The sequence below is a fragment of the Oryzias latipes genome, chromosome 1 (genome assembly GCF_053564925.1).
Source record: "Oryzias latipes strain Hd-rR chromosome 1, Olatipes_Hd-rR_3.1".
Classification (NCBI taxonomy): Eukaryota; Metazoa; Chordata; class Actinopteri; order Beloniformes; family Adrianichthyidae; genus Oryzias; species Oryzias latipes.
Window position 1 is genome coordinate 33,446,859 of NC_136237.1, and position 22,209 is coordinate 33,469,067.

The 22,209-nt window shown below is 37.7% G+C and overlaps 3 protein-coding genes across 4 annotated transcripts in view; 1 reads left to right on the top strand and 2 right to left on the bottom strand.

The window, feature by feature from the left end:
• LOC101173766 (transcription elongation factor 1 homolog) overlaps positions 1-22,209 on the top strand; it is a 62,301-nt gene that overhangs the window by 32,316 nt on the left and 7,776 nt on the right. For both annotated transcript variants that reach the window (XM_078946113.1, XM_078946120.1), the window contains exon 2: positions 21,451-21,588. In XM_078946113.1, the coding sequence (XP_078802239.1) occupies positions 21,451-21,588 (138 nt within the window). The remainder of the gene's footprint in view (positions 1-21,450; positions 21,589-22,209) is intronic.
• Positions 5,627-10,394, bottom strand: LOC101174246 (tetraspanin-1). The gene is made up of 8 exons (XM_004065690.5): positions 10,268-10,394; positions 9,155-9,238; positions 8,366-8,578; positions 8,160-8,234; positions 7,930-8,037; positions 7,641-7,775; positions 7,463-7,555; positions 5,627-6,180 (listed from the first exon to the last, which is right to left on the bottom strand). Exons 2-8 carry the CDS (start codon positions 9,209-9,211, stop codon positions 6,124-6,126), a joined length of 738 nt encoding a protein of 245 aa, XP_004065738.1. The 5' UTR covers positions 9,212-9,238; positions 10,268-10,394; the 3' UTR covers positions 5,627-6,123.
• On the bottom strand, positions 10,729-21,549 carry rab3da (RAB3D, member RAS oncogene family, a). The gene is made up of 5 exons (XM_004065689.5): positions 21,408-21,549; positions 18,568-18,801; positions 13,603-13,721; positions 11,540-11,664; positions 10,729-11,443 (listed from the first exon to the last, which is right to left on the bottom strand). The coding sequence occupies exons 2-5, from the start codon at positions 18,799-18,801 to the stop codon at positions 11,256-11,258; spliced, it is 666 nt and encodes a 221-aa protein (XP_004065737.1). The 5' UTR covers positions 21,408-21,549; the 3' UTR covers positions 10,729-11,255.

Genomic DNA, 22,209 nt, shown 5'->3' on the forward strand with positions numbered 1-22,209 from the left:
TTCACAATGCTGCAAGGGGACTAGTGTTTGACTCTCGTGTAACCCAAAAAGTGTTCAAAGCACTTTTTTTTTTCTTGTTTACACTCCTCTGTTTCCCAGACTTACTGCTTTGTTAAAGTTAGCTGTAGAAAGATGCAAGATTTACTTGAATCTGAGGAAAATTATTTTCACTGAAGATATATTTTTGGTGATTGTTTCAAAGAAAAGCATGAAAACAACATTATTTAAACCAGCCAATGTTAATGTGTCAAAGCCCTTGGATATGGTCAAATTTAAAACTTCATTTATTAAAAATGTAAAATTAGATTTTAAACTGTTAAACTATAAATTAAAATGGGGGACTTGAGGCTGACTTGAGGTAAAAACAAGAATTTATCTTAAATTGTGAAGTGAATATTTTGGAGAAAAGCCTCAGAATTATGCAAATATTGTTACAGTTCAATTACATTTAATAGGAATTACCATATAAGTGTGTGTGCAAACCATCAACTATGAGCTGTTAGTGGATACATCTATTTAGTGAACTGTATTTCTTTTGCAGCACAGATTTAAAAATGAAAGCTTAATGAAAGTTCATGCATAGACAACTGTAAATGAGTTAGTTTTACTTAAAAAAAAATTGTAAACAATTTTTTACATTTTTTTATTTGTTTAGTATTTTAAATTAATTGTATTTGTTTAAAATCTGTAAATCTACTGAGCCCACACTTAAACAACATGAAGCATTGATTATTAATGTGAAGAGCCCTTTTTCTCTGGAAGCAAGGCTTTTTTGTCTCCACAAGGGGGCACTTTTTACAAACGATTGAACACTAACACATTGTGATAGTCATACACACGTTCATTTCTTTATTTCATTTAATTTATTAAGATCACACAGACTGGTTGAGCTTTCTGTATAACCTTATTATTAAACAGCCCAGCTGACATGTAGAAATTACATCAAATAAATATCTAAAATGAGAAAAACTGATCAGTAACAGAAATTTTCTAGAGATTACAATTAGAAAAATGTACTCTTAGAATTAGGTGTATTTGTGTTTTTTTTATACAAGTGTATCTTCTAATGAAACCCTTAAATTATTAACTGTTTTGAGAATTTTAAAAACATAAATGTTGGCAACATTTTAAAGAACAGGAAATGGTTATACTGGATTTAGGTCACTTTGATAATGCAATCAAGAAGTCCCGACTTACTTAATAGTACATCAGATCAAAATAAATAAAATAAAAATAACACCAGTCATGCTCCTAACCTCGACTTTGAACTTGGAAGTGGAAACAAGAAAATGCTTCTATTTTTTTCCAAGCAGTAAACGTCATGAAAACAATTTCTGGATGCAGCTATCCTCGTGCCTTTTATTGTCCTTGTAAAATGTCAAATATGGTGAAACAAATTTTACAAGTTTGCAATTCCTGACATGAAAAAGTAAGTTCTGAAAGCCAACCTGGTTTTTTTAGAGCATTATCCTTTAAGTTTACATTTGTGGTGTTAGTATTTCCGGCAGGGTTAAAATGACATTTAGTAGCATGAGACCTTTCTGTTTTTCTTTCAGCTTCAGTGACTCTTTTTATAATATAAAATGGGTTACTTGGAGACCCTCGAGAACAAATTATGTCGTTAAGAAACTAACACTTGACGTGGAATTTTTAGGGAAACCGTGATGTCAGATTTAATGAAAATTGACACAGGCAAGAGATTTTTCTATTGCACAATTCATACACAAGGTTAATATAAGTGGTTTAGAAAACAAAGGGACAAAATAAAAGCAAAAAGACGAAAAACCAACATTAGGAAAGTAACATAACAAAAACAGAAGGATTTGTCTTCAAGAACAAAAAACCCACGGTGAGGCCTCATTCCAGCACCGTGGGTCTCGTCTGTGGAACGGCCTGCCTGAGGAGGTCAGGGCCTCCATTTTTTGGCCTTTTAACCAAAAAATGAAAAACTCATCTTATTTGCTTAGCTTTTAAGTAACTTTTTTGAACATCTCCTCGTGTTGCAGTTTGATTTTATGCACTATTGGGATTTTTTTTTTTGACAATGTACATGTGTGTTCAGGGGCTTTAATATGAACACTTTTATTTAGAATATTATTATTATTTTATTTATGTAACTCAATTTGAGGTGTTCTGTAGAAAAAGTGCTCTACACATAAAGCCGAATTTGAATTTAAAAGCAAACCTATGGGTCCCTTTTTTTTACTATAATCTACTCTCCTAGGTAAAAAGATCATAAATATACGCTGAATGAAATGCATTATTTTTTCCACGTCATAAAATGACGCAATTGCGTCACACTACGGAAGATTTGCTATCTAGCTGGTGAACTATTAACAGATGACTTCAACTTTATTTTTTAGAGACAACCCCGCTGTGTATATATGTCAAAGAGCATTGTGGAGAAAAAGGTGTATAGTGGAGAAATAGAAACAGTGAAACCCAAGTAAAAACACACAAGAATACATTTATCATTCAATTATTGAGGTGTTTTTAGACATTGGTCACAGAGTGAAGAGTTTCTTTGAATGTAAAACACCTGCACAAAAGCAAAAACACAAAACAGGGAAAAGAGAGCAGTATTTATGGAAACGAGAACTCATTTTTTTAGGTTGTCTAAGTAACCAATAGACATTGGCAGGACCAGCAAAAAGCAGCTGTGTGTGTCACCTAAAGCTATGGCATTGGAATAATAAAATCTTCACGTAGTGAATTAATAAATCACTTTCCGTCTACCACTTTAGAAAAATGTTTTCCAAAGGTATGCAGCTCTGGAAAAATGAATGATAATGAAAGTGGCAGACCTTCGGTGACCTAAATGGATGCACACCGTGACTTCACTGGAGAAAACACAAGTCAAGTCAGTCACATGCTTTAATTCAGAGCAGTCTCTGTTTTATCACAGCCATAAGATGTAGTCTTATCAGTTGATGATGGAACAAGTCAAGCAATGAAATACTGGCAGCATAGCAATGACAGCTCTCTAACATAACCCCCACACCCTCACTGCACAGCATAGTCAGAACTGGCTAATGTTACATGAAGTGTACCAAATTAACCTTGTGTGGCATAATTTGAACTAAGACCATATGGCAGGACCGTACTGACGAAAAGTACATGTTCATTTGCATCCAGCTGACTTCCACTGAGAGTATTTAGTGCACAGGTCCAACCTCATTACCTGAACTAACTGCACTAATTGGCTGCCACATGTGCAGCAATCCCAGCTGAGAGAGCACGGAGAGCCTGAATTAACAGAAATGTACGTAAAAACACAAACGCTTGGCATTCCAAATTTAGTGTTTAATTATTTCTGAACATTTGGGTGCCAAGAACATCTCAGTTTTTCAATGTATTTTGCACATGAAAAAGCGAGAAAAAAAAACATTTTTTAGTAAATGTAAAGATAAAGTAATATACAAGAGATCTTAATAATGAAAACCAAACAGCAGCAAAGTGACAGATTAGACAGATTTTGACAGATTTTAGGTATTCCATTTATTTTATTAAATGCTCAGAAGTTTTGCAAAATAGAAAAAAATAAGAAAGATCACATCTTAAGAACCCGCTGAATCCCTGCTGGGAGCATGGGGCTGCTGAGACAACCCAGCTACTATTGGGCATAGGCGGAATACACCCTGACAGGTCTCCAGTCTGTTGCAGGGCCACACACTCACTCAGGGGCAAACTAGGGGGTAATTTAGAGACACCCATTAATCTATGGAGCATGTCTTTGGACTGTAGGAAAACCCACACATGCATGGGGAGAAAAGGCAAACTCTACACATAAAGGCACATCCCAGCCTTTATCCCAACCAGGGCCTTCTCACTGTGAGAAGAGGTCTTTTTATTATGGTTCTTCTGTTTTTAGCCAAAAAAAAAAAAATACTGTCATTATCTAGGACATAGTTTCTGCTGGGCAGCAGTAGTTCATTTGGAAATTCACTTCTGAATTGTGGGCGGGACTGTTGGTACTGAGTAAGCCTGCACTCATTTCCCATCTCTCCTCCGTTTACATTCTCTGCTTACATTCTCTTCCACTAGCTTACAGCCCTTCACAACACCAAGATAACACTGGAAATGCAACAAAAATGGCGAGTAATATTAGAGCTATCCAGCTGCAGTTTTAAACCAGATGCTTGGTCAGACGAGGAAAACAAAGACGTGCATGGATTTATGTTTTACAAGCGGATTCCTCGGAATGGGGTGGAGAAGGGAGCTGTTGGCCTGCCGATTGTAGTTTGTACCACTACAATGTTTTTTAAACTGCATATTTTCATCTGCTCCTGATTTGCCTCCGAGTTAAATAAAGAAATACTCGAAAACACTGTTTAAATTTTAATTTTCTTTAACCCTTGTGCTATCTTAGATGACCCCACCCTTCCATTGACGTGTTCTCCCTACCATGACAAAGGTGGATGAAGGTGGAAAGATTTCATGTAATCCATGGACATCAGTGAGGATCACAAATCATTGAAGAAAAAAAGTTCAGAGCACTGTCTAGTGGGTCTAGATGACCCAACTTCCAATGTTAAAGTGCCTAGGATAGCACAAGGGTTAAATATGTCCTCCATCACAAGAAAAATGCAACAAGAACGTGTTAAAAACAGCAAAGACACCATTTTTGTTGGATTGGGTCTTTAAAGTCTTTTGTGATGTCCTTCTCTTTTAAATACACTATAACCTCTTAGCTTTCTGATGAACAAATAACCCGCTGTTTACTTTGACAGGAAGGCATACAGACCCACCCATCATGACAACTTAAATTGAGCAATAAAAATTGCTCCGAGTAGTTGAATGATGGACAAAACCACTCAAGAAAATGTCCTGCTGCACTACATTTTTCTGAATCAACACCATCAGAAACTAAGTTCAGATGCTGGGTCACATCCTCACAATTTTTGCTGAGTTATTCGAGTTACTGTAGATGAGTGGGTACATGACATTCCAGCCTAATAAGACTTCTGCGACTTAGTAGCATATTTAAGGCTTTTTTGTGAATGATTCTCTTTTGTGTGTCAAATGAATGAGCCCTAACATGATGATAAAACTAGCCTACATACCAAACGACTCCAAGTTTGTGTAGACAAATGTTTTCTTGTACAGTTAGACGATAGAGTCAAACAGAAGATCGTTCCAAGAAAGGCTAATCCATGTTTACAACTTCCTGCTTTAAACCATAAATCAGACTAACACATCTTTAGTCTGACATCAGAAGAAACTAATCCTCAAAAGCGGCAGCCGCAACTTTTGATGGAAACCCTGTAAAAGTTATTGCAATAAGAGTCGTTTTCACATGCGTGGGATTTGTTTGCCAAAAGAAATCATTCACAGTCTGTAATACTTTTTCTTCCTGAAGCAGTTTTTCAGAAGCATGCTGACTCTTGGAGAACGCCGATTGAGGAAATAACTAATGAACTTTTAGTTTTTATGAGCCACAATGTCAACAAGTTAATGCAATTCTGGAGAAATATGATAAACACTTAGTGACATTTCTGGAAGAAAATGATACAATTTGGAGTAAACTCATTGATATGTGAGTTATACTGGTATCTCAAAAGATTCTAATTTAAAATAAAAGCAAACAGTTCTTTTTCTTCTTAATCCTTTTATAAATGAGTGGAACTTTGTTTTTCAGGTTTTTAATCTTAACTTTTGTAAGAGCATTTTTATAAACAATGTGCATAAAAGACACAAGCATGGCAGATTTGACAGAATAACCCCAGATTCTGTTATTCTTTGCCCCAACATAATCAACAAATACAAAAATAAATTTACAATAATAATAAGATTTATGCTAAACAACTGACACAAAGTCACTATTGTGCATCACACTGTGCGTCATGACATATTTCTATCAAATGCATCAGCACACATGACATCAGGTGACCAAAATCCTTTGACAAGTATAAATAAACCCCTAAATAAATGTGAACAAACAAACATTTTTAGTTGAATGGTGAACAAAATCATCTCTCACAGTTTAGGTCTGAATGCATATGGAGCATCAAATGAGCAAATGTTTATCTTTCTGTGGAAGTTTTACAAATTGCAAATGTGCATAAAGGTTTTCCTTTTTTATTACAGCAATTAAGTGCTTTGACGTTTTTCCACATAATGGATTTAATCCCTCTTTCCGGCTTTCTTGTACAGAATCATAGAGACCACCATGGCAGCAATCTGAAAAAAGAAAAAATTAACAAATTATAAAAAAAAAAAAAAAAAATGTTGAATATAATCTGTATTTGGAAAGGACATGTTAAAAAAAAGAAAGAAAATAATCTGCAAAATTACACAAATTGTGAATATTAGAAAATAAATTTATTTTAGGACTAAACAAACGAAACAAACTGTTTTAAAATCCATCAGATTTAATTTATTACAGGGAATAAAACAGCTTTGTTATGAAAGTTATTTTTTTATTTGGGTACCAAGTTAGCATAGTGGAATAATCTGCACATCTATGCAGGAAGAAGTAAATGGAAAACAAACTATGGCAAAAGTTCTTCTTATAAAAGGACAAGGGACTTCAAAAATTGTGTTATTTTATGCTTGTCTCTCAGTCTAATCCCAGTTATAAGTGTCAAACCAAAACTTTTTGTTAATGTTATCTGTGAAACAAACTCTTAAGGCCGTGTCAAACAGCTATGTACATTTTGCATGTATGAAAATTGGTCATACGTGAATATAAGTGCAAAAAGTGAGACAGGTTGAACGCTTTACATGAACTTTTTACAGATGTATCACGAATGAACCACGTTAAAACCACGGAAGAAGTACGAATAAACCGTGCAAATCTACACAAAAGCCAAATCTGGTCCATAATTCGTGCGTCAATTACGGTAAATTGAATGTGATATGTGCGCCGTATACGTGATATAAAAGTTATACATCTATAGTACATGCGTGAAAAGTCCATTGGACATAAGTGGAAAGCCAAAAATTTGCATCTGCATCTTGGAAAAATCCTGCACAATTGCATAAGATTTACATGATAATTGCATATAAACTACGTAAAATGTGCATGAACTGCGTAATTTTCAACCGATCAAAAAATTAGAGCAGCTGAAAAACTGCTTCATGCAAAGACTTGTCGGCTGAAACCCTCGACGGACATCTGCCCTCATCAGCGAATGACGAACGCAAGAAATACTTGTGAATGACGTGCATCACGCATGTATCACGGAACACCGAATTTCATGCGTGGAAAAATGTAAAAAATGTACGACACAGCCTTTATTTGTAGATCCATAAATCGTCTCAATCTCTTTTAGAAGCTGAACTTTTCTAAAAAATGACCTTCATATTTAACCAAAGTTTGACAGATAGGTCAAACAGGTCAAGAGATTTAATATTTTCTTTAAACAAATGAGTATGAAAAACAAGAACGTGAGCTAAGCGTGTTTAAAAATAGAGAATACTTTGAAAAATAGCATTATATTGCAAATATACTGCTTTTTACCTCAAGTGCAGCGATTCCCAGAGCCACTCCTGCAACAATCAGAGCGTTCTCCTCCAGGAACTCTTTCAGCTTCTCAAAGCAGCCAGGAATGTCCTGCAGCAGCAAAATCGTTGTTCGTGATGACCAGAAGACTACAGGACAGAAAAATGATCTCTAAACGAAAAAGTTAGTTCCTCACCGACGTCTCCACTTCGTTTAAACTACAGAAGCTATCAGAGGACCTGCCACAGCATGGAGACGGATACTCTCCGCTGACAACATTAAAAGGGGAGCCAGTAAAATCCGTGTAGTTCCTGTAGCCGCAGCACTTGAACTGAAAAGAAAACGGTAACATGTTCATTCCTGACCCTTCTTTTTATCCTGCGCTACAAAAATAAAGGACCTGTTGACCTTAAGGCTACAACTGCAAGGAATCCATAGTTTTTTTTAAACAAATAGGTTTATTTTAAGTGTAAAAACTACTATACCTGTTCCATGGTGGAGCCCCAGACTGAAGTCAGACTTTCATCTCTCCCAAATTCTGTCTGAAGTTTTGAGCGCACCTCATTCTCCACATTATCCAGGATTTTATCAGCCTAGCATGGAGGTAACGCAATTATTATTCAGACTTTCAAAGTCTTTGAAGCTTGTAGTTTTTCCAAATCCTAAACTTGATCTTAATCAAAGTCACTGAAAAAGACTTTTCTGGAAAACTTACCAATCCGTCAAAAGCAAACAGCACAATGGCACCTGCAACCTCCACAATGAAGATGACCAGCACAATACAGAAGAACTGAAGGAGGAGAAGATCCCTCATTAGAGAATGGCTGCAGCATTACCACTTCATAGAAGTTCCTGACATAACAGGGACTGAATCACGACAGAACCTGAGTCCGTCCTCTGATCCAAACCCAGAAAACTCACCGTCAGCAGCATGCATCTGCTTTCCTTTACGGCTCCACAGCAGCCCAGGAAGCCGATGATCACGAGAGCAGCTCCCACCCCGATGAGCACATAGGCGACATGGACCAGTTGGTCCAGCCCGTCCCCATTTTCAATGCCTTCCAGTAATCCTAGGAGAGAACCGCTGTCCACCTTCAACCAAATCCCCATACCCAGACAGCCAGCACCTGCTAGCTGCAGAGAACCAGAAGAAGAGCAAGCATTTAAAACCACTACAAACTAAAATCCTCTATATTATAGATCCACAGTCTGTGCTGAAGTTATCAGCTAGTAAAAGACTGTTAAAATAACAATGAAGAGATCTGCCACAAGAGATTCAGGGACTACTATGGTAAAATCCAGAAACGTTTCATGATATCTGTAATGATTAATAGTATTCAGAGTACTTTTATAAAGTTTAGATTCATAATTTATGAATAAAAATTGAATAAATAGAACCATTTCTTCTTATCTATTCTTTTACTTTGAAAATATTTCTACTCTATTAAAGCAGAAAATGACTTTATAGATTTATTTAAATGTAGGTAATGATCCACAATCAACAATGGTTCCTGTAACAAACTGCTGATTTCCTCATTTCAGACTTTCGGTGCTCCAGAAAACATCACAGCTGAATTTTTGCATAAAATAAATGTTTCATTTAGAAGGACATGAATGCTGCTTAGCCTCCGAGTGCATCTCATCTGAGGTGAGGAAATACAGGAGGGCAAAGAAAAAACAGTGGAGTTTTTGTTTTTTTTCCAAACTTACAAAGATGCCGCCGTTGAAGATGAACATCATAACTTTGAGAAAGCCGGAGCAACACATCTTGGCTGATTTCTGTTCTTCACTACACTGTAAAAGCAGGAAAAAAAGGTTTTTAATGTAGACAAGACACTAAAAAGGGACTGATTCTTCCTGGTATTTGGTGATCTTTTTAACCAGTCAGACAGAAATTGACTGAAAGTGCAAGCAAGCACCAGTGTGGTTCAAACTGCATTTGTTTTGGTTATTCATTAACCAAACTGACCAACAAGAAGGCAGACAGGAATAGAATCTTAGATAAATACCAAAACTCATATTCAAAAATGAAACTAGAGTTTCTGCTGAAACTCTAAAATAACTCAAAATATTGATATCTAAAATAGCTTTTCCTGGATGCTAGATCTCTCCGTTTATATAGGGGTTTGCAATAGGAAATAAATCTATTTGGTTATCTCTGAATAAAGTATTCCCCTGTAAACACACAGTTTTATGAAGAGGTGTGGCTTTCTTTGTCTAAGGATTAAAGCATCTTTCAAAAGCGAGGCGTGTATAATTTGATTCTGGTAAATCATATGACCCTCTGAAGCTTCCTCGGTGTACAGGAAAACCCCATCACACAAACCTTTGACCCCAGCCTTGCACAACACAGTTTCTGCTTGTTCCCGGAACACGTTATACATTTATTGGCATGTTTTTACCTCCCTTATCAAACCTGCTCTTGCTCATCTGTGTCAACTTGTTTCCAAAAGACAATAAAACGTGTTCTTCAATGTGATGTTAGATGATTTTGGATGAGGACTCAAATAAATTAGGCTAAAATTTTCCTTAAATCAGCCTAATTTGTTAAAACACCTCAGCATAATTTAACGAAAATTTCACTAAAAACTCAATTGGTAAAAATGATCACGTTTACTTAAATGTCAGATAATTTTCCAACCAAAACCAATAGAATGTGAGTGTAAGACGCAAAAATGACAGGAAGGGACTCAAATATACCCGACTGTACTTAAAGATGGTGAAACTCTACCAGTTTACATTGTTAAGTGTAAAGAAAACTATGTTCAGATGACATTTTGTTGGACATTTAAGATAAAGATTGAAAGAGGATGACATACATACCTGTTACTGCAGTACTGTCCACTGATGTCTGCTATTTCAGAGGAGTGTTTGCTCAACAGCTTGATGATTGCCCCTTTTATCTTCCCCATGGGTTTCACAATCATCCAGGAGTTTACCTCCACACGTCACAAAGCTTGACCATAAAGACTCCTATTACTGATAGCAGGAAAAGAAATGTTTCCTGGTGACCCAAGTCCATTTACCATCTAAGCTTTTTATGACCAACATATATTCTCACATTGAGCTTCAAACACATTTATAAACTGTGGAAAACAACAGAAAGTGATGAGTATTTTTTTTTAAGTTGGTCAACAACAGAATTAACATATTTTCCCCATAAAAAGAAGAAAAAAAAATAATTAATCAGTTTGATTTACGTACTTTTTTTTTTTTTTTTTTTTTAGAAAAAACTGACATACCCAAAACAAGATTTTTATAAAAGCAGATAAAGACACATGGTGTTTAGATTTATGTCTTTTAATCTTGATTCTGAGAAGCCCTGAAGGAACCCAACAGAGGAATCACTGAACCACCAAGAAATAACAACCATACAAATGAAAAAACAAGACGTGTGAATGAAGAGATCATGTGGAAACAGACAAAAAGGTGGTTTATGGCTGCTGATATCGGTCAACCAGGGATGTGAATGACCTCAGTGTTGAAGTATGTTTGACTTTTTGGGGGAAAAAAAGATAAGAAATGATGTCATACTGGAGCGTTTCCTATACAGTCCACAAGAGGGCAGCATGACACAGATGCAGTGAATCCCAGTGCCGTTTCATGACTTGCAACAAGTGCTCCCACTGCAACTGCAGTTAAATCTGCTAATGTTGAATGCTATGGAGACTGCACAGTTGCAGCTTTTTGGTATACCAGCAAAAAAAAAAAAAAAGAATAAATTAGCTTTTGAACAGAACTACTTTGACATATTTCTACAGATTGGGGATATCTTTGTTTGGCATGGGACAAGAAACCTTTTTTCCAAAAATCAGCATGCACATCCACCCTGACTCGGAGGGGGTTGCTCCTGCAGCCCGTCCCCCTTTTGGCTCACTGATGGACTGGCATCGCCGTTGAAGCTCTGGTTCATCTTCTCGCAGATTACGTCCACTAGCCTGTCAAAGACCTGCTTCACATTGATGTTGTCTTTAGCGCTGGCCTCAAAGAACTGAAAGCCTGTGGAGCAAGAGAAGAAGAGAGACTTTTTAAAATGGACCAACTGATGCAACAATTTTGAATGTTCTTGCAGACAAACGAGTTTCGAGTGCTCACCCAGTTCTGTGGCCACTCTTTGACCATCCTGTCTCGGGACTTGTCTGTCCTCTTCCAAGTCCAACTTGTTCCCCACCAAGACCACCTGAGCGCTGTCCCATGAGTACGTCTTGATTTGAGTTGCCCTGGAAACACAGCAACGTCTGAGATGGCTCTGAAGCCTCACACACTTGCTCTCACATGCAGTTTATGTTCAATAAACAGCCATGTTTGAGAGCCGTGGGAGGATATTAAAGAAGAAATGAGTTTGTTGAGGTATAAAGGAAAAAGATTTATCTCTATACACAATGATTAATAATTACGATTCATCGAGGAAGAGAAACAATTATGGTGAATAACTTTTGAATTTACTTGTAAAGATTTATACAGAATCAAAAATGTGGCAAGACAGATTTTTGAGCATTTTTAGGCATTTTTCCCCATTTTAATATGCATTCTTAGAAAGAAAATCATATTTCATATTTTAATAAAATAAAGTCTAGGTGACTCAAGTTGAAAAGAGAGGTTTTGCATCAAATAACTTTGATTAATGCCTTAAAGACCTTAAAAGACTTACAAATTGCAGATTTTATTCTTCAGCCTGCTAAATGGCAGCTTTCAGCTGCTGCTGTGACGTGGCGTGCAGCATCAGCTGATGAAAGTTTGATAAAACCTCTGTATTCCTCGTCTTTATTTCTGTCATGTTTTTACACATTTTAGGGGGCAGTTAAGTTCATAAGGTAAGGTCATAAACCTGAGGACTTAAACTCTAAACTCAGTCAGTCTAGGATAAACCTAGAACTGGACCATTAACGGAAAGCCTTGATTATTTCAATAGCCAATGCTAAACCACATAATGGATGCATTGTACTGCTCGGTTACAGGAGTTAACTGGGGCTAACTGGTTTCACGTACAAAATGACAGAAACAGTATCAAAACCTTCAAATGCTCATCACTGTAAATGTTGAGTTCAGCATGAATAAAAAGCAGGAGATTGTTAAAGGGGGTGATGCAACCCAGAGGTAATGACGCCAAACAAATCTTCTAAAACAACAATGAATAATAAGAATAATGCATTTTATTTATAGCCTTTTATGAAATTGTTGCCCTAAAGGTTGACTACAGCATACAATTATGTTGAAAATAAATACATAATGTGAAAAAAAGTAAATAAGGTTTGTTTTTTCCGTTCAGTGTTGAAAGCCAGCCTAAAAAGGGGAACCTTTATTTAAACACTAAGTTGGGGTGAATGGTGCAGATGTCATGTGGTAGACAGTTCCAGGCTGAGGAGCAGCTCTGCTGGTGGAAAGATGAGCTGATGGGCTGGAAAGGAGAGAACTTAAGGAAGAGGTGAAGCTACGTTCAAACATGCGTCTGAGCGACCACTTCCAATGAAAAGTGTATGCAACTGCACATTGAAAGTTGAAGCAGTCCCAATCAGGGACTCGGATTTGTTAGTGATGTATGGATGGCGACCCTTTTAGTTCACAGAACTGCCAACCGTTTCAAAATTGATCATGGGGGGGGGACGAATTTAATAATTGCTGTTTGTGCCCAGCCAGAGTTATGAGACACCAATTTTATGATATATCAGAATAGAGCTGTGAAAGAAAAAACCTGGAGCGAGTTTCACACCGCTTTGGTATTTTACAACAAGCCTCTTCCAACTGTAGGTGCACTGTGCATGTACAGGTAAACAGTGAGAAAAAGAAAGGAAGAAGAAGCCCCTCCCAGCTCATCCAGTGTGAAGGCCATTATGCTGACAGCGTGTTCACGAATGCCGTATAGAGCTTTTTTGAATGCGCGTCACATGCCTGGTGTGTGCGGAGCATAAGGGTGTTGGAGGGAAGATGAAACTGGAAGAGATCAAAAAGATAGGTGAAGAATTTAAAAGTGAGGAGAAGGATTTTAAACTCAATTCTGAGATGGGGGGCTGGCAGAAAGTGTAGTTGTAGTAAACATGGTGTATGTATTTAGTCATAATGACCCAAACAAGACTTTTCTTCCTGTAGGTTTTGTACTTTTTGTTCAGTATGATGTTTAACTTTATATATCTACCATTTCTACCATCAGAGGTACATACCAGTCCTGGACGGCACAGAACGACTCCTGGCTTGTGATGTCATACATGAGCAGGAATCCCATGGCTCCTCTGTAGTAAGCTGTGGTGATGGTCCTGTAGCGCTCCTGCCCTGCCGTGTCCTGCAAACACAGCGTTTCTATGTGAGCTTTTATCCAATAAAGGGGAAGGATCTCAATGTCTTATTTTAGCTTTGGTTCTAAGAGCGTTAATTCTAGTTCGTCTCCTTTGCAACTAAACATGATGTGATCTCATGCAACTATATTACTGCATGGTGGACAAATCTAAAACAGACTATTGTCCGTTCTTGACCATTTCTTCAGTCTTTTGGCTTAAAAAAAGAAATAAAATATTTTTTTAAACACATTTCGTCTGCCATCTTTCCCTGTTTTTTTATTCCCTCTGATTAATCAATAAGCCACCCTTTTCGGTAGCTTCCATGGCAACCTTGCATGTCCTTTTGATTCCAATATGCGCCACTATCCAAAGCAATGCCGTGATTGTGTTTTTGGTCCACATGTTTACATGTGAATCAAGGGAAGAAGCAGTGGCAGCCAGGTGCAGCTAATCAAATGCATTTGATGAGCTGATCATCTTCAGATGTGCAAACCTTTGGCTGATCTGAAGTATCAATGTAGGAAGCGATATCGCTCTACTGTTAAAATAAAAAAATAAAACACAGATGAAAATCAGTAAAAGACACCTGCTGCTCTTCTGAACAGTGAAGCTCTAGCCGATGGTTTGAGCCTACGATGCGTGGAGAAACACGCAAACAAGAAATGAATCTCCGTCCCTTCTTTAAAGACCCAGTCCAACGACAGTCATGTTTTTGGTGTTTTTAACATGTTCTTGTGGCATTTTTCTCATGTTCCAAAACATATACTGTATACGTGTTTCTATAGTTTGTTGACATTTGTGTGAGCATTTTTAAGGGGAAAAGAAAAGTTTAAAGCATGTTAGAGACTAACTTGCAGATGAGGCTGTTAGAATTACAACACTGTTTTCTATAAAGCAACACACTTATAGTTCTTTTTTTCCACATTCTAACATACAATATTGTTTTGTTAGTGATCAAAGCTGTTAGAAAGTAATGCTTCCATTTAATCAGAGTCTGAGCTGTAATTTATTTTGGATAATTGATGGGGTTGACTTGTAGATGATTTGACATCAATCTTGAACAAAAGTTGCAGTGGCCTACAGCGCTGGGTTGTCACCTTACACAAACAGCTCTTTATCCTGGTCCTCATTCCCAAGTTTGTCCTCTTCCAAGCAGCTGCCCGTCATGAATGTAAACTCATTTTTCACGCTCTGAAGTTTATGACAGTTGATGTTTAACATTGTCCCCAGACGGCGGGCTTCATGAAAGATGCATGAATGTGCTTTCTGTGCAGCGGAATGACACGGAGACGGATCTGTTTCTGAATGTTGGTGGAAGGAGCTTCCATTTTTAGAGCACACGGAGATCAGAGTGTTCTTTTTTCTTCTTTTTAAGGAAAGAAAAGAAAAAGTATCCAATGGTGTGACCAAGAACAAACATTGCATCTTTGTGTGTCTTCTGGGAGTGGCGATGTAGGCGGCTGATGGGAGGGGTCACTTGAGGTGCAGCGATGATTAACATTTCCTTTCCTGTCCTGTTAACCATTTGATTTCTTCTTTAGATTAATTTTAGTTTTTCATTTCAGCATCTATATGTTTTCTTACAAACGCATCTAACTGCAGTGATGAGAAAAAAATAAAGATTAGGTCTTAAAATTAGGGTAAATAGATTGAAATATCCTGTAATGAACAAAAACTACAAAAAGAAAACAACTTCAGACTCTGAAGCACATTTGGAAAAAAAATCTATATTTATTTCTATTTTTATGTCTTAACCTTGTTGCTAAGCAGTTTAGACCTCCTCCATGTAATGCACCTGCTCATTACAGTTTTTCAGCTCCTTTTAGAGGTTTCAAAGTGGTTGAGATTTTATCATGAATTTGTTGTTCTCACTAATAATGTTCAGGTTTATAACCTTAGCTATGCCTGCATAATAAATCAAAAATTTATTGTTATTGCGATATCAAGCTGTGCAATATGCATCAGACAAATCGGATGGAGCCCTTTTATGTTAGATGTAGACAAACGTCATTTGGAGTATAATTTAAGGCATGTTGACACTTGTTTAAATTAAACTGTTGCAGTGAAATGGAAATGACTTTTTTGGTTGTTTTGCTATTTGCTCGTGTATCGCAGGTTATACCGTCATCGCAATATTAATCATAAACAAGTTTTTCTCATAACATGTAGCTCTAACCTTAGCATCCGTCTTGTATTCGAGCTGACAAAACCCTGAAATGAAGGGTGCCGTGTGCAGCTTCCTGGGTGTTGGAGGGTTCCATTTTTTGGCCATAAGAAAAGCTCACATCGTCACTCCTCAGTCCTTTCCTGCTAAAACGTTGTTTTCACCAAACATGCCTCTGTGTATTGAGACCAAACATCTCCACTGGTGGTTCGTGGTTCTTTTAACAATTCCAAACAAGCTAAACCTGTTTTTTTTCCTTGTTGTTTTTATTTACGGTGTTTAACTTTAAAATGTTCATGTCTGCGAATTTTAATGACCCCCTTGGATAATCTTTTGATTTATTTTAAAAGCGTTCCCAGTGGTCTTTTATTATTAGGATGATGCCATTTTTAAGACGAAACAAAAAACTGTTTTCTTCTAGGATATAGTTTCTGCAGAGCAGCAGTAGTTCATTAGAAATTCACCTCTGAGCTTTGGGCGGACTGTTGACACGGAGCAGTGCCGCCCCCACTTCCCGACACCCATAGCTTACAGCCCCTCACACCCCAACTTAACATTAGAGGTGCAACAAAAATAGTGAGCATATTGGAGCTATCCAGCCGTCAAGTTTTGAGGCAGATTCCAGCTTCAACGAGAAAAACTAAGATGTGCATCACAACTTTGAGCTTTCTGAATAAAGAAATACTCAAATACAATTTTAATCTTGATTTTTTTTAATTTATTTTTTTTATATACAGTAAACCCTGGTTTTTCGCGGGGGTTCCAAAGAGAACCCGTGATCGGCAAAATCCGTGAAGTAGAAACCTCAATCATTTTTTTTTACAATTAAATACTCTATTATACATTGAAAAGAAAGAACAAACCATTTTACGGGCTCAAGCATTTGTTTAAAAAAAAAGTACTTTAGAAATGTTTTTTTCAACAAATAACTTCTGTACTGTACTGTCAAATAATAATTTTAATCATAGATGTGAACAGAAGGCTTCAAATCGCAGAGATTAGCCCCGCCCACCGCGACCCGAGTATTGGATTAAACGGGAGAAAATTTAAAATGATTATGAAAAAAATACAAAGTACAGTCAGACAAATAGTGACTCAGGTTTATTTCACTGCTCTTCAGACTGAGCTGCTGCATCCTGACTCTGCTCTGCAGTGTTTTCTCCTTTTGAAGCCCGCGGTGCAGCTGTGTTTGTTCGGGAGAAGAACATGGTGATTGGCAGTTGTTGTCGCTCTTTTTTCTATGGGTTTTAGAGAAACTCGAAATTGCAAGATGATTTGCACATACGTGTTGTTAATTTGGCGCCCTGATTTACAAACGTGTACATATTAAACTGCAACATTATTGACGCACAGGTAGAGAAGAAGCGGAGTGACTTTTTAGCCAATCAGAATGCAGAACACAATGCACGATGCAAATCCGTGACGTAGCGAAACCGTGAAAAGTAAACCGTGTTATAGCGAGGGATCACTGTACTGCAAACTAAAGAAATATGATGACACTTTTTTTTAAGAAGTAAACAGTCTAAAAGACTCAAAATCCCAGGTTTGAATGTTAAAAGCTGTTATGTCAACGACTTTTTGTTGTTTAAAGAAGAAAAAATTGTTTCTCTGTTAAAAGGCATTTCCATTTATAGTTTTAAATGCTAAAGGAAGATTTTATCCAGGAAGGTAAAAGAAATGAACTGTATTGTATCACCACAAAGTTGTCAAATCTTGTATGCATTGATTCATGGAACACATTGAGATGTGTATCGAATCATGTCAGAAGAAAAGATACACAAACTCTCGATATAGCGCTGACCACCTGTCAGTAAAAACATCATTTAAGTGAAATTTTGGGTAAAACAATGAAGTTCATAAAAAAAATCTCTCCCAGTACAGTTAAATTTGTATTTCAAATCTAATCTCAGAGACGAGAAATGACTTTAAGTATCTGTCTGTGAAGGTTTTCATTCATCCAAGAGATATCTTAAAAGTTGAGTCCTAAAATCTGTTTTCTTAAAACATTTTCATCAAACCTTTGATGAAATTAGATTTTACGTCCAGAAGACTTTAAGTATGTTTATTTCTTGTTTTACATACAAGTGCATGGGGACTGGCGAGCTAATGTAATAAACCATCTAACGGTTACTTGATGAACTGATCTGGATCCGGTAACTTTTGCTTTTTGCTTCAGGAAAAGAGTTTTAGGAAGAAGAAGTGAACCTTTGGAGTGAAAACATGAGAAGACGCCTTGAGTCATCTTCAAGACAACGTCACGGATAAATGAGAACCTTCACCAACATGAGAAGACAGGTTTTTCCTGCAGTAAACTCCTGAACTTTTTCAAACACTCAGGATCTGAGTAGAGAAAAAACCTGGAGACTGCTTGGTATGCATGCAGAAAACTGCAGGTTGAGGTGGAGAAGTATACAAGTCACCTTTGTTCTTCGAAATAATCAACCGGTGATCTTGTTGTGTTCATGCAAGTTAAAAAAAAACAAGACAGGGGAATACATTAGAATACATTTAAAACATAGATAGATATGAGTTGTTCATCATAATCCTCCTCACAGACCTTTTTGACTGTTTGCAGGCAAAAGTGTATGTGGCACCAAAAAAGGACTCATCTAAATTCTAATTATCACTGATCCCAGACTGCCTGAGAGGTAAAGCAAACATACTTTTTATGCATTTCATCATCTCACCCAGATCTGCAGCTTGACCCTCTTGTTATTTCTGTAGATCGTTTTGACTTTGAAATCAATTCCCACTGTGCTGACAAACGCCGAGGTGAAGGAGTCATCTGCAAAGCGGAAAAGGAAAGACGTCTTTCCTACGCTGCTGTTGCCAATGATCAGCAGCTTGAACATGTAGTCAAAGTTCTGATCGGCGGCATCTCTCTGCTCCTGGACCGCCACTGGAACTTTGGCTAAAGCCATCTGCCGGACAAAGGGGGACAGAACAGAAATGATAGATCTCAAACTGGCATTGGATGCGGTATTTTCTTACATTTTAGCCAGGCGTAAAAAAAAAAAGGATCAAAAATAGATCAAATTGATTTGCATCGTTTTTCTCAGACGTTCCAGTGAGAAACTTAAATATTTACTTTCTTCCATTCGTATGCAACAAAAGCTGAGGTTAGTTGCAGATGTCAAGCTACATTTACAAAATCTCCAACTTGTGTGGGTGAAGCTGCAAAGCCACGGATAAATTCAGCAGAAAGCAGCATCAAGGCAATAGACATGCAAATGAGTGCATCCCGAAAATGCTTCTGTTTTCCTCATTTCAATACTGCACGGTTTGATGTGTGCAGGGTCAGATCCAAAACCCAGGAGGTTCGCTTTAATAATGATAAAGAACCAAATGAAGAGCATTTGTTTTGTTTTAAAAGGAGACAGGAGAACTGCTTGCCTTAAAGACCCACTCCAATGAAAATTGTGTTTTTGGTGTTTCCAGCATGTTTTTGTGGCATTTCCTTTAGAAAAATGTAAGACTGAAATTGGATTTCTGAGGGTTGATTTTGTTTAAATCATTGTGAATCAGGAGCAGACCAAAAAAGATATTTGCAAAAGGTTGAAGTCATGTAATGGAAAATACAACGTGCATTCCACATGCTGTTCTGCTCCATTCTGATGCATCCACTTATGAACGATTAGATCCATGTACGCCTTCATTTTCCTTGCCTGAGCTGGTAGCTGGCTCAGAACTGTACGGCTAGATAGCTTCAGAACTGCTCGCAATTTTTGTTCCACCGCTAATGTTAGCCTGGGGTTGTGAGGAACTGTAAGCTAGCGGGACGGAGTGTTGACAGGAACCAGGGGAGGAGCTTATTTAGCGGAAAAGTCTCCGTCCACAATTCAAAAGTGCATTTCTAATTCCTGCCGCTCTGCAGAAACATTGTCCGAGAAAACAGTATTGTTTTTTAGCTAAAATCAGCATAATTAAAAGACCCCTTTTAAAATAGATCAAAAGATGAAAGGAGAGGAACATGTAGTTTTTATTTTAGTTGCTATCTTTATTTTGATTGGACATAATGTCCGTGATCGCCCTTAGCAACGCACGTTCAAGCGAATAATGAATAGCCTATGTCAAGGGGCAAAAACACATGTTTAGGGATTCTGTGTTCAATTTCTGGTAGATTCTGTTGGTAGTGACGTATGGATAGCATCTCTTTTCATTCACAAAAGTGCAAACCATTTGTAAAGTGGCCATGGGGTAGAAATGAATACATTCTTACATGGGAATAGAGCAGGGAAAGAAAAAGCCTTGTGCAAGATTTGCACGGCTTCAATATTTCTCACCAAGCCTCTTCCAACTGTAGGACATGTCCTAGTAAACAGTAGAAGAGGAAGCCCATCCCTGCTTTTCCAGTGTCAGTACTATCGGCTAAACTTGCGTTCAAGTGTGTTCAGCTTGAATGAGGTGTGTCAGCAGCTGAAGATAAAGCTACAATATGTCCCTAATAGTTCTACCATTCCTCCAGTCTTGATGAACTTGTTTCAATTTAAAATGAACTATTCAGCAAAGCCGGACTGACATATTTGACAACGTCCTTCTGGAAGTGATAAATAACTATAATTTAGCTGCAGTACCTCACAGATCTAATGCAGGGTCGCTTAACGGTTAATTAGAAGACATACTGTCTGTGTTTCCCTCTTCGTAGGGCTCATCACAGAGCGGTGAATGACAGCGAGGGTGGTGCTCCTTCAGCTGTATCTTCCACTATCAGTCATCTATGCCAGCATCCATCTGTCATTAAAAGTCTCTGTAGAACCTTACCGCATCAGCAGACGGACCGGGAGAAATATATTGTCTTAGCCCGCCTGTGCATTTCATCTTTTACCCGTCTGACCATCCACACACCCCCCCCCCCCCCCTCAATGAAACTCCCACTTATACCCACACAAAAATACGCACACACACTCTCATCAATCTCCCTAAACTCACCCACGTTTATCCATCTATACATCATCCCTGTCATACTCCAGCTAATATATCACCACCTTCACCCTGCATCATGATGAGGCTTAACCATCCATTCATCCACACATCCCTTCACCCCCTGACCCCCTCACCACCACCATTTTCCTTCTTGAGAGATGGGCTAGCAATCCTCCCCCATGCCCCGTCTGCTGATGAGCTGTCTCTGGAGACCAGCTCAGCATTATACCCCTTCCAGGAGGAATGGAGCAGCTGTGTACACTCAGCAAACACTAACATCCACGCATGCGCCAGACAATGCACAAATAAAAACTGCCTACAACTGTTTGGGTGGAGGTTCACACAATTACTTTTTAAAACTAAAACGCATAAACTTACTCAGGTAGCAAATAAACTTGTGCAAAGAATCAGGGTCTTACTTTTGTTTTTTATCCTGACTCGGAAGAACAGGATTTTTTTTTTTTTTTTACCAAAAATACTGATTTAAAGTGGGATTGCAGTAAGTAATAGTTGGCGTCACCTGGGTCCAATGAATGAGCCGCCATACGGCGCGTTAGTACTGTAGCACTAACTTTTCTTCGGTTAACTTATACAAATCCTTTACCTCAGATGCACTTATGAGTCTGTGTCCTCCGTCCTTCCCTCAGCCTGCCACATCCACCTGAGAGTCGAAGGCCGTCTGCTGCTGCCGCCAGCCTCCCCGGTTCAGGTGCTCCTTCCCGGATCTCCACAACTGGGCACGTGCCTGTTGCTGGGACATCAACAGGACTGTGCTTAAACCAGAAGTAACGTTACAGTTGTGTTTCCGGTAGACGTTTTCAAAATAAAAGACTTGACATCGTTCTTCTCTGTTTAGAAATGAAAATGTGCTTGTATCGAATTTCTGGGCCACCGTTGAATATTTTTAGAAGATTCTAAATTTCACTTTTCTGTTTCAGTCCTGTTTGTGTGTGAGCACCCAACCCTGCTTAATCTTGATTTTATTAAATAGCATTTAAGTCAAGGTTATATCTAGGTCAAAGATGCATTTAATTGAAAGTTCTATTTTTATACAACATTTTTTTCAAACATTTTAACATTTGTTCTTGCTGTTAACTAGAAAAAAAGTATATGGATTTTACTTTGAAGGGTTCTCGTGTGGCCATACATCCGGAGTAGTCTCGCACCTTTCCTCGCATCCTCCTCCAGATAACTTTGTTTAATGGAAAATAATACGTTACGCAAAGTTAAAGTAAGTCCTTTTTTTTACTTATATACCTTTATATTACATGACCAGCTATTTGTTTTAACAACAATTACTAAAAAAAAGACAACAGAACAAAAAACACTTAAAAATAAAATCCTTACTAACTTACTGCCAAAAAGAATTGCAGGTGGTAAAATCAAAAAGCTCTGTGGGCTCATTA